The sequence below is a fragment of the Notolabrus celidotus genome, chromosome 15, assembly GCF_009762535.1.
Source record: "Notolabrus celidotus isolate fNotCel1 chromosome 15, fNotCel1.pri, whole genome shotgun sequence".
Classification (NCBI taxonomy): Eukaryota; Metazoa; Chordata; class Actinopteri; order Labriformes; family Labridae; genus Notolabrus; species Notolabrus celidotus.
The window spans coordinates 31,853,403-31,866,968 of record NC_048286.1 but is presented as its reverse complement, the minus strand read 5'-3'; the positions used below and the strand labels follow the sequence as shown (position 1 = coordinate 31,866,968).

Here is a 13,566-nt window from a genome sequence, read left to right as displayed (position 1 = left end):
GGCGTCACAAAATGCAATCCAAAAGATAGAACTATTTAAAATTGTATTATTTTTTTTAATAAAAGAAAGTAGTGGCTACATTTTAAATAAAACCTGGAAAATACAAATGTTTTATGAGCTTTCGACTTTATTTTGTTGGCTCATGGCGTCTGAGGTGACTGAGACACATTTGCATTGCACATCTGTAAAAATTAAAGAACACCATTCATTATGTATTGATTTAAATGGTTAGTAATGGAGTTTATAATGAGATTAAAGAAATGTTTATTGGGATTTTTGGGGTTTGGACACATTTGGATCATCACATATACCCCGGGTCAAGTTGACCCAGGAACATTATTGCTATCTCTAAGAAAGGAGCATAACAGAAGGGTTAAATATACCCCGGGTCAAGTTGACCCAGGAACATTATTGCTGTCTCTAAGAAAGGAGCATAACAGAAGGGTTAAATATACCCCGGGTCAAGTTGACCCAGGAACATTATTGCTATCTCTAAGAAAGGAGCATAACAGAAGGGTTAAATATACCCCGGGTCAAGTTGACCCAGGAACATTAATGCTGTCCTTAAGAAAAGGAATGTAACAGGACGGTTAAATATGCCCCGGGTCAAGTTGACCCAGGAACATTATTGCTATCTCTAAGAAAGGAGCATAACAGAAGGGTTAAATATACCCCGGGTCAAGTTGACCCAGGAACATTATTGCTGTCCCTAAGAAGGGAACATAACAGGAGGGTTAAATATGCCCCGGGTCAAGTTGACCCAGGAACATTAATGCTGTCCCTAAGAAAGGAACATAACAGGAGGGTTATATATGTCGTGGGTCAAGTTGACCCAGGAACATTATTGTTGTCCCTAAGAAAGGAACATAACAGGAGGGTTAAATATATCCCGGGTCAAGTTGACCCAGGAACATCATTGCTGTTCCTAAGAAAGGAACATAACAGGAGAATTAAATATATCCCGGGTCAAGTTGACCCAGGAACATTATTGCTATCTTTAAGAAAGGAACATAACAGGAGGGTTAGATATAGCCCGGGTCAAGTTGACCCAGGAACATTATTGCTGTCCCTAAGAAACAAGCATAACAGGAGGGTTAGATATACCCCGGGTCAAGTTGACCCAGGAACTTTATTGCTGTCCCTAAGAAACGAACATAACAGGAGGGTTAAAGCCCCAGATGCTAAAACACCAGTGCAGAAACTGGTTTAAAACAAAGCAAATGATCAATTTGCTTAATACAGCTGATTATAGCCATGGCTGATCTGCTGGAAAACGCAGTATAACACACTCCTTGTGATGCAAGATGAAATATTCCACATCAGGACTGAAGAATAACTCTGAGATTGACTGTGCAGTCCAGTTATGACTGTGTTAAAATGAAAGAAATGAAGGTTGACTGAAAGAAAGTCCTCGCAGCAGCCCTTAGGTTAGTGCTGTTATGGATGTACGATATGTGATGTGTTAGTCTTTCTTCCTCTAGTGCAGCTCTCTGTGTTACCTCTTTATTTTACAGTCCCTCTCTGTCCGTCTGTGAGTCTCTTGTTTTCTTACTCTGTCTTTCTTTCTGTGGACTCATTGCGACGTTACCTCTCCATTATGTTGACCTGCTTGTGTGAGAGATCTCTCTGTGTCTCAGTGAATGAAGCCTCGTGTAGACTCATACTCTCAGTCTCTCCCCCTCCCCCCCTTTTCTTCCCTGTCTTTGTCCTTGCTTTTTTTTTTACATGACCTTTCTATTTGACCTTTGACCTCCTCCTGACCTCTGGGTTTATTTGAACTTTGTTTGTCTTTGTCATTCTTCCCACAGTTCCGTGTGCCGCAGCCCCCTCATCCTCACAGCAAGGTGACGCCCCACCAGCCCTCACAGCACTGGAGGAGAGAGACACACATGGTGGACTCACATCGTCTGCCCTGGGTAAATGAAACACACAACACAGAGGGAATACATCCTGCAGGATGTCCAGGTGTCCTTTCAAAATAAAAGCCAAACCAAATTTGATACAATTTTAAAGGTGACATATCATGCAAAATTGACTTTTTAATGGTTCTCTACCTGAAATATGTGTCCCTGTCTACAAACCCCCCGAGAATGAAAAAAATCCATTCTGCCCCTGTTCTGATTTCTCCACCTTTCTGTAAATGTGTGTGAAACCAGCCGTTTCAGACTTCAGTGTTTTTGTTACGTAACAACAATATCCGGTCTGTCACGGAGTCAGAGCTCGGAGCTTGTTCAGCACATAGACTGTATAAAATACAACTCAACCCCTCCTCTGTTTTTCATTACCTGCACACATGTGTGCTAACAAGGAGCTTAGGAGGGAGGCATGCTAGTTGTAGGCTGTCTTAATAAACACAAAGGTCGGTTTTACTCCCCACGTCTGCAGATTTGAAGATCTAGTGGATGATTTTTATTTATCATGGATAAGTGCTAGCGCTAATTAGCATATCCACATAGCTACATGTTCATAGCTGTAGCTGTGTACCAAGACACACGTCTACATACTGACAAATAAAACAACAAGAAACACTAAATCTGTGACCAATCCTTCAGAAAAGGTCCTGCTACCTTTCTGGTAAAGGTCAGTTTTACTCCCCACGTCTGCAGATTTGAAGATCTAGTGGATGATTTTTATTTATCATGGATAAGTGCTAGCGCTAGTTAGCATAGCCACATAGCTACATGTTCGTAGCTGTGTACCAAGACACACGTCGACATACTGACAAATAAAACAAGAAGAAACACTAAATCTGTGACCAATCCTTCAGAGAGGTCCTGCTACAGGCGCCTCTCCGTCAGGATCAGATTCAGAGGGATGAAGTAACGTGATCTCTGAGCAGCCGTGTATATTCAGCCAACATGTAAACATTAGATCAACGTGCTGGACAGCCGAGGCACATCCACTTCCTGAGGGGGCGTGGTCAGAGAGAAAACAGAGTGTTCTGAGGAGGACTGAAGAAGAGGGTTTTTCAGGCAGACCAAAATCTGATTTCAAAGTGTTTTTTTGAGCATAAACTTTAAAGACATGTTTTGGGGACCTCTTAGACCAATATATATTGATGAAAAAAGCGTGATATGTCACCTTTAAGGGTGTCTGAAGAAAACTACATGACAAGAAAAGCAAAGCCTGATGGGATGAGTAACAAGTAAAACACTATGATCGGTTGATATGCGTATCTGAAAGCACAACCAGGATTCAGATCAAGTGTGAGTGAGTGACTCATTCACTGGGCCATCGTACTGTTTGAAGGGAATCTCCCAACACTCACCTACACACACGTTTTCACATTATATGCTGACTTATATTAACACTGCAGTGTCTTAATGTCCCTCCTGAATCATCGTGTCGAACCCTGTCTGTCGACTCAGACATTAGACTGCAGGGAGATTCCAACCAGGTATTCATCACAGACTGAGAGTATTCAGAAAGGTCCCTTAATTAGATGCTCTCTAATGTCGCGTTCACACCAGACGCGAACGATCACGCTACACACAACACTAGTCTGTTGTTATCAAACATGGTTGAGCTCGCGGACATTGAATGGGGAAGCCGGTTATGCTAAAGTTGCAGAGCTAACTTCCTACTATAACTGATACCTGGATTCAAGTGACAGACTAAGTTTTTCACAACTCACCAGATAATCCTCCTCACTCTCTGTCCTCACAGTGAGCTCTGTTTATTCCTGATCCCATAAAAAGTAGGTAGAGTCACAGAGTTTGGGGAAGCTGCTCAGAGATAGAATCAAAGTGTCCCATATACTCCAGATGAGGGAATCTCCGCTGGTTCATACGTCACACCTCATGTCACCGGGTGATCTGCACACTGATTGGCTATCCCGGCGCGATGGATTCACAGGAGTTCAGATATTTCATTCCCGCATAAGGATACTGACACACCTGTCTGTCTCTTGACCTTTCAGCATTTAAAATATACAGTCTCTCACAAAAGTGAGTACACCCCTCACATTTCTTCTAAAGATGATGCACAAGAAAGCCTGCAAACAGTTTGCTAAAGACAAGCAGACTAAGGACATGGATTACTGGAACCATGTCTTGTGGTCTGATGAGACCAAGATAAACTTATTTGGTTCAGATGGTGTCAAGAGTGTGTTGGGGCAACCAGGTGAGGAGTACAAAGACAAGTGTGTCTTGCCTACAGTCAAGCATGGTGGTGAGAGTGTCATGGTCTGGGGCTGCATGAGTGCTGCTGGCACAAAGGAGCTACAGTTCACTGAGGGAACCATGAATGCCAACATGTACTATGACATACTGAAGCAGAGCATGATCCTGGGCTGCAGGGCAGTACTCCAACATTATAACGACCTCAAACACACCTCCAAGACGGCCCCTGCCTTACCCTATTGAGCATCTGTGGGGCCTCCTCAAACGGAAGGTGGAGGAGCGCAAGGTCTCTAACATCCACCAGCTCTGTGATGTTGTCATGGAGGAGTGGAAGAGGACTCCAGTGGGAACCTGTGAAGCTCTGGTGAACTCCATGCCCAAGAGGGTTAAGGCAGTGCTGGAAAATAATGGTGGCCACAAAAAATATTGACACTTTGGGATCAGAGATGCAGCCATAACGCAACGGAGCGGATCCAGTGGAAGTTAACACATTGACTAGAATAGAAACCTATCAGATCTGGTGCTGTGACGGATCGGAGTGATTCTGCTCGTTAAGAGACCGATAATAGACTCATCAGAAATTCACATGAGCTGTCTCATATTCATTACAAGTTTACAGATTGGTTCAAACAGTGTACAGCAGTACGCCCATGCACACAGGTCGATGAGAGTAAAGGAAACCTTTCTTTAGTTTCACAGACAGTTCCCCTCTCTCTCTCTCTCTCTCTCTCTCTCTCTCTCTCTCTCTCTCACTCACTCACGTGTTAATGGTTTCACATGTCAGTCGTGAACCTCTCCTTCTGATTTGAAATGACTGGTGTGATGATGGAAACTGGTGCTCGTGTTCAAGCTCATGCCTCTCCATGGTATATATGAAACTGTCATGAACATGGAGATGTGAGAAGTGTGAAATGTGAAAACATGTGTGAAAGGACTTAATCCTGACTACATTAGTCTTTCTTGAAGCTCCCGGTGCTCAGGGAACAGGCTATTGTACCCACATGAATGGAAGAGCAGAGAGAGAGAAAGTAATTTATGCAGAACTTGGAGAAATGATGGAGAGAGCAGAAGAGGGAGGGAGAGAGGGAGAGAGACAGACAGACAGACAACAGACAGGCAGAGTAATTTATGCAGAGCTCCAAGTTTCAACAGGAAACTGTGCCTGAGATTTAGAACGTTAGACAAGCTGTTGGACCCGAATGTGGGAAACATATACGACAAGCTAAATGCTTCTTCTTCATCATCATCGTTACAGTTTGAAGAACAAGACAAGGAGAGAGGCTGGGATGACTAACATCAACACAAACACACAATAAGACATTTAAACACTCGACTATTAGAGACTGAAGAACAATGAACGGACAAAACACTCTTTCAGCAGCAGGTAGGCTCAGCAGTGAGCAGCACAGAGACATTTCTATGAACAACACTTTCACTAAGATGTCTTTTATAAGACAGCTGTAGCATCAGTTATGATCTTTGAACAAGAGGAGCTGTAAGACAACAGGGTATGGAACAAATGAGCAATACTCCTCTCAGCACTCTTGGAGCTAGTAGCTGTGCAAGAATCCAAACTGTGGCAGAGTTGCCGTGGCACGGGTAGATATGGTCACACAGGTGAGTTATAAGGTTAGTCGTACTGCCCGTGTGTTTCAGAGCAGCACGGCACATTTTGCAAACTTCCTCTGACTTGTCAAGTTGCCCGTCTCTTTTGTGAAATCTTCAGTCCTTCCTAACTTGTGATTTGTGAGGTTTCTTTTGCAGAACTCACGTTTACAATAGTGTACATCAGTGCTGCATATTAACAGAGCATGCATCTCACATAGGAGAAACGTAACAATAAAAACAATATGGTCATGTTTCTAAATGAATGCATAGACTTGCTTCTCTTAAACGGTCAAATTTGACCGATGCAGACGTTTAATAACCTCAGTTAATCTTGGTGTCACCGGAGCTGCTCTACTGATGCACTCACATCCTGCCCACGTGTCCGTGTATAGATACGTTTCAGTTAATCATCACTACTGGATTTTCAGTCAGCTACAATTTACCCTCCAATGAGATTAGGCCGTTTAGTTCAGTCTCACCAGCGCTCCCAAACACCCTTCATGAGCACAGGCTTCCTGTGAGACATGAAATATTTCCAGCCAGCTTTGAACTGTGACATTCAACCAGAAGAAGTTTCGTGAACTTTTATTTTAAAGTTATGAACAGATTAACTCAGACCCTCAAGCCCTCCTGAAGAAACTCTATTCTTATGAGGGTCACTTTGGGACTACTAGAACCTGATTTCAAAAATCACTGACCTATCGAATGCTTCCCTTTTGTATGTTCCTCATGTGTCCCTCACAAGTGCCGACCCTAAACTCTGAGCTCTCTCCTCTGGGCACTAGAACGGCGACCTCTCTGAGTGTTTTTAAAAGTAAACTTAAGACTTACCTTTTTAATCTGGCTTTTGACTTGGGGTAATTCATTTTAGCCCTGGACTGCATTATTACCATTACTTTTATTTCATTGCATTTATCTGATATTTATCGCATTTGAATTTATCAATTATATTGTAATGACTTTATTTTTGTTTTTAAAGGTGACATATCACTCTTTTTTCATCAATATATATTGGTCTAAGAGGTCCCCAAAACATGTCTTTAAAGTTTATGCTCAAAAAAACACTTTGAAATCAGATTTTGGTCTGCCTGAAAAACCCTCTTCTTCAGTCCTCCTCAGAACGGTCTGTTTTCTCTCTGACCACGCCCCCTCAGGAAGTGGATGTGGCCTCGACTGTCCAGCACGTTGATCTAATGTTTACATGTTGGCTGAATATACACGGCTGCTCAGAGATCACGTTACTTCAACCCTCTGAATCTGATCCTGACGGAGAGGCGCCTGTAGCAGGACCTTTCTGAAGGATTGGTCACAGATTTAGTGTTTCTTGTTGTTTTATTTATCAGTATGTCGACGTGTGTCTTGGTACACAGCTACAGCTACAGCTATGAACATGTAGCTATGTGGCTATGCTAATTAGCGCTAGCACTTATCCATGACAAATAAAAATCATCCACTAGATCTTCAAATCTGCAGACGTGGGGAGTCAAAGTGACCTCTGCCAGAAAGGCAGCAGGACCTTTCTGAAGGATTGGTCACAGATTCTGTGTTTCTTGTTGTTTTATTTGTCAGTATGTAGACGTGTGTCTTGCTACACAGCTACAGCTACGACTTATAGCTATGTAGCTATGCTAACTAGCGCTAGCACTTATCCATGGTAAATAAAAATCATCCACTAGATCTTCAAATCTGCAGACGTGGGGAGTAAAACCGACCTTTGTGTTTATTCAGACAGCCTACAACTAGCATGCCTCCCTCCTAATCTCCTTGTTAGCACACGTGTGCAGGGAATGAAAAACGGATGAGGGATTCAGTATTATTTTATACAGTCTATGGGCTGAACAAGCTCCGAGCTCTGACTCCGTGACAGACCGGATATTGTTGTTACGTAACAAAAACACAGAAGTCTGAAACGGCTCGTTTCACACACATTTACAGAAAGGTGGAGAAATCAAAACAGGGGCAGAATGGATTTTTTTCATTCTTGGGGGGTTTGCACACATGCCAGGGACACATATTTCAGGTAGAGAACCATTAAATAGTCCATTTTGCATGATATGTCACCTTTAAGTATTTCCTATCACGTATCATTTTACCTCTTGCTGTTGTTTTCTGTCTCTCTGTTCTTCTTCTCTGCATGCTTGAATGTATGAAAGGTGCTATATGAATAAAAATGAACAGAGAAGACCAAGTAACAGAAAGACTGATGTCTTCTACATTAAAACCCTCTCAGACTATAATGGTCTGAGGTCTTATCTTAGTCCTGATAAAAGCAGCTGAAGCTCCCTACAGCATGTATAAAAAAAGGCAAGAGCGGTGCAGCACTGAAAATCATTTGCAAGAACTTCATGTGCCCGCACCAGAAACTGACGTCCAAGTGGCTCGTTATTTGCCCGTATGGATGTCGATTCTAAAGTCTTTGATATGAAATTTGGCGACGTTCCCCTTTAACTACCGTCTGACAGAAACCCAAAGTATCTGTATCAGAAGAAGTGTAGGATTATTGAAGTCCTGCAGCCTGTCGCACCAGCTGTGCGTGAGTTCAAAAGCAGCCTAGTTTGAATGTAAGGTCTGAAAGGTTTTGAAAGGTGGGATGATTTGGAGGATGAGGAGATACAGAGGGTTCTCCCAGCTAGATCATGTCTGCATTATATTATAGATTACAGATTACATCCTTTGGAAAAATATGATGAGCAAGATTTGCACTCTAGAATATTAACGTATGTTGTAGTTGATGATTTTATCACTTGATGGCACTGTTATTATAGACACGCCGTAGATCAAGGATTTAGACTGTAGTTATCACCTTACTGTGACACTTAATGAAGGTTTACATACCATCTCTTGTTGTTCCATGACACTAGCAGAAGTTTGTTTCAGCTGTTAGTCAGTTCTGAGATGATTGGGCACTAAGATAACGATGTAACAACCCCTGCATCAAAATTGGTGCTTTCCTCTGATTGGCTGCTGGAAGTGTAAACGTCACATCTGCGACAATGTTTTGCTTAGTCTGGACGTTACGGTCTGCTAGTTAAGATGAACCTTGCGTCTCTGTTTCAACCAAACAATGACACAACTTAAGTTACAAACTAACTAGTTTCAGTGTATGGTTTAGGGTGGACTTTACACCCTAACTTAGAACACAGCTGGTGCCACAGACTGCAGATGTTCATTGTTTCCCCCTCTGTTTCCTGAAGAGAAATGCTAAATGGAAGAGCTGTTGGGGTCGGGTGTGGCTCAGTGATAGAGTCACTTATCTCTCTCATCAGAAGGTTGAAGGATGGATCTCATGTCCTGCTGTCCACAAGTGTCCTCGGGCCAAACACCTAACCCCCAAACTGCCTCTGGTGGTGAATGGGATTAGTTAAGACTGATGGGTGCAGCTCTGCCATCAGTGAATGTGACATGATGTGTTAGAGCGCTCTGAGAGGTCAGGAGGTATGAACACAGTCCTTTTAATGCACAGCTCTTCATTCTTGTGACTCATCGTGGAAGAATAGAGGTTCTGAACTTCATCGATAAAATTCATTTCTGTTTCCAACCCTTAGTTTCAGTTGTTGAAGCCATCATCTCAGATCTCAGTTTCTCACAGTGACTGTTTATCACACAGAACGCACGCACATCATCACAAAACCTGACCTCCAGCTCATCGCTCCTCTCCAGAGTCAGGCCGCTCATAACTCAACGCAGCATGCAGGCGCAAAGAAGAAGAAGAAGAAGAAGTGAGGATGAACAAAAGAGTAACAGGGAGATGAAAGAGGAATCAAGGATGAGATTACAGAAGCGAGAGAGCAGAGGAGAAGGATGGTGAAAGATGAAGAGCAAAAGAGTAAGAGAGGGAGAAACTGGTGTGACTAGCCAAGCAGAAAAGGCTGTCAGTCTCTATAAAAGATCTCCTCTGTCAGATTAGAATGAGAGAGCTTCTCTCTCTCTCTCTTCTCAGCCTCGTGCCTTTCACTCTTCTCTTGTATGATTCTCTCACTCCATTTCCCTCCTCATGTCTCTGTCCCGTTTGTCTTTGCTGTGAGAACACCGTCATCCTTTATGTATGCTGGTTTTCTTTTAGCATGTCAGATTAGCGTTGATATGTATTTACAAACTATGGGTCCTCCCAGCTCCTTCTTATGAATCGCTGAGTCTCTCCGAGTATTCGCTCACGAGGCTTTTGTTGAAGACTGGAGATATCATTAGTGATAATTAGTCTGTGATAGGAGCTCTGACTCAGGGAGAGGGACCACATGACACCACACGGAGCTGAGGTTCAGAGTGGATGCGGCGCTCCGTGCTGATACTGAAGGGCAGTGTTTCATCTCTTCATCTGTGAACTCTGACAGACTCTTAAGGTGCATTTCTACCAAGAGTTAGCCCTGAGAACTACTTTCTAAAAGGTTCCTGTGCCCCCATTGTTGTCTGCTTTTCAACCGCGGGCTGAAGTCCTGGGTAGATTGTGTAAATCAGGCCAGTGACGTATGGAGAGAAAAAAAAGTAAATACACTACACCACCAGACCAGTAGAGGGCAGTAAAACAAAGACGAATGCCATTCATCACAGATGACACCATAGAAGCAGACGGACAGGCAGGTTTCATTATGAGCAACACAACAGTTAGCCTGTTAGCATGAAGAGACTCAGCTGGCGCTGTTTTAGATGGTGCTATATTTCATCACAGATGGATTCACTGAATCAACACGTGAGAGGAGATAAGCGCGAGTAGCAATGACGTTTCAACACGGCTTTAAATTCATTTGACACTACACCACCAGACCAGTAGAGGGAAGTGAAACAAAGACGAATGCCATCCATCGCAGATGGAAACAACAATGTCTGTGAATGGTTTTTGGAAAAGTTCGAAAAAAAAAAATTTGAAAAAAAAATGGAAAAATAAAAAAATAAAAAAAAAAATTTGAAAAAAAAATTTGAAAAAAAAAATTTTGAAAAAAAAAAATTTGAAAAAAAAAAATGTGGCAACAAAAATTTGACAAAAAAGTTGACCCGGAGCCTGTCGAAAAAAATAATTTTCCTCAAATTTGAAATTGTGCTCCAAAAGCAGAAAAACATGAAAAGAAGTGAAAATTTTGCACCAGCCGTTAAAACATGGAAAAAGCATCAACACGTGTGAGGAGATAAGCGTGAGTAGCAAAGACGTTTCAACACGGCTTTAAAATCCTTTGACACCACATCACCAGACCAGTAGAGGGAAGTAAAACAAAGACAAATGCCATTCATCACAGATGGAAAAAAAACAATGACTGTATTGGTCTTTGAAATAAAAAATTGAAAACACTTTTTGAAAAAAAAAAATTTGAAAACAAATTTTTGAAAAAAAAAATTTTGAAATTTTTTTTTTAAATTTTTTTTTGAAAAAAACATGTTGAAGAAAAAAATTTGAAAAAAAATTTTTAAGAAAAAAAAATTGAAAAAAAAAATTTGGACAAAAATTTGACAAAAAAGTTGACCCAGAGCCTGTCAGCCGGTGTTTTGGTTTAAACAGCGACCCTGTTAACTGGAGACTCTCAGCTGGATGCATCCCTCATAAACGTCTTTAGACCATCATTAAATATCTGATGAGTATATTTTGAAATCTTAATAAAAACTAAACTAGTTTGCATTCCCAGGAACTCCCTCTGTGTTTCAACAGCTGTGTAAACTCCACAAACACTGACACGTTCAGCTGAAGGTCTCCAGTTTACAGGGTAACTTTTGAAACCGGAACACCGGGAGAGACGCATTCACGGTGGGCTGAGAGAAGACTACTGTTACAAGCTGCTAAATCAAGAGAATCACAGCTTCTTCTTTTGAAAAGTACACACACAGCATTGCAGGCCCTGCCCCCTGAAAGTCCTGGGACCTTTGAACAGTGCTACCCCCCTAGAAGGGGCTTTTTAGGAGGGAGATGATGAGGGAGGCGACAAACACAGATGTGGAAGTGAGAAGGTGTAACATACAGGTGTCTTTAACTGGATCTACTTTCTCTCTGTCTCTCTGTAGTCATACTCAGTGGGCGGTTTGGGCGATGATGACTACAACATCCCACCCATCACTCCTCCCACCCTGCCAGACCACATGTTGCCCCCACATCTGCCCCACGGTTCCCCCTCTGGACCGTACCATCCTCTGGAGCCCCCGTCCAACTCAGGTTCACACCATCCCTACCAGATGTCCGGAATGGATCTGCCTGGCATGACCGGAGGCCAAGACGGAGCTTCTATGCTAAACCAAGATGGTCGCACATACAGTCCAAATGGAGGCCCGATGACCAGCACTCTGTCCGTGGTAAGTGGTCCAACATTTTTCAGACATATCAAGAAGATTGTGACCTAATTCTTAAGGATAGGACAATTTGAGTGAGGGAGTCTGCAGAAAATATCACATTTGAATTTATTTATATGTTCTCCTCAGACTCTTTCCAAACAGAGCCGGTCTAGACCGTACTCTATGTTCTATTATTAACAAAGACCCAACATCAAGACAGGATAAGATCAAGTCCCATCTTACAGACAGGACTCAGTCTGATCTCATCTTAATCCACCATGAGCAGAGCACTTTGCAGCATTTAGCAAGTTACAGTGGCAAGGACAAACTTCCTTTAACAGGCAGAAACCTCCAGCAGGACCAGACTCTCAGATTTACAGATTTACATTTGTTCACATTTAAATTTAAAGGCAGTTTTTTTTGCTTCTGATGAAACCAAACAGTCTGTTAGTTTGTATCTGGATTTAGTTTTCTGATAAGCTTCTTGAATCCATCATTTCTGACGGTGCTAACAGGAAGCAGGTCTTTTGTGTAAGAGGAGATTTTTGTGAAGTTTCAGTTTGTAGATTCTTATTTTGCTCAGGTTGAGATAATTTGCATAATTTGATTTAAATTTACAACAAAGATAAATCAAATCAGTTTATAGAGTATTGTTTTGAGCTGTGCTCTCCCCTTTCAGATTACTAAGGGTTAAGGGGAGAGTGATGTCGTTTCCCACAGTGCAGTGAACGCATCACGGTTATTCAGTGTTCAGTTGTCCTACGGTCATGGTGGACATTAACCCTCCTGTTATGTTCGTTTCTCTGGAACAGCAATAATGTTCCTGGGTCAATTTGACCCAGAGCATGTTGAATTTTCCCAAAAATCCCCAAAAATCTCAATACACATTTTTTAAATCTAATTTTTAACTCCATTACTAACCATTTAAATCAATATTTAGTCCATTGGTGTTCTTTAATCCTCACAGATCATGGTTCAATGAGGACAACTCACTCATTTTATATTAAAATTAATGTTAAAACTTTTTTTAATGCACATTGGAAAGCCCTAAATATAAATACAATAGTTTAACATGACATAGATTTTTGTTTATTGTATTTTAAATTTAGATTTTTTAGATTTTTATGAAGTGATGTAGATAAATTAACATGAATCACCTCTTCTGTCACATGCTGCCCAGATTTTGATGCTGCATTTAGCTGGTTTGGAAGGCATATATTACCTAAAATAGACTTTTAAAAGGGTCAATTTGACCCGCAACATAGCAGGAGGGTTAAACGTTGTCTACATGCTCTTCCTTTACTCACATCCTGAAAGTAGATTTAATGAAGTGTTTTAAGTTAATAGTTAAAGCCAAGTTGAGGGTGTAATTACATGTTTATTTATATCATAATGGAATTATAACCCAGCCCTGATGAGAGTGTTCTGCAAGTTCAGATGATCTGTCTCAATCATTCAGAGTTGTGATGAAATGTCAGCGTGGATCACACCTGGAGGAGCTCTCAGTTTGTGTTCTGATCCCTTTGACTTCAGACTTGAGCTGACAGCCATCTTCTGCATACTAACTTCATTCTCTAATACCTGAACT

The 13,566-nt window shown here is 41.7% G+C and overlaps 1 protein-coding gene across 1 annotated transcript in view; it reads left to right on the top strand.

The window, feature by feature from the left end:
• Positions 1-13,566, top strand: part of tox (thymocyte selection-associated high mobility group box) — a 105,576-nt gene that overhangs the window by 32,492 nt on the left and 59,518 nt on the right. Inside the window, 2 exon segments of the mRNA XM_034702946.1 lie at positions 1,809-1,916; positions 11,715-11,999. Coding sequence (XP_034558837.1) covers positions 1,809-1,916; positions 11,715-11,999 — 393 coding nt within the window.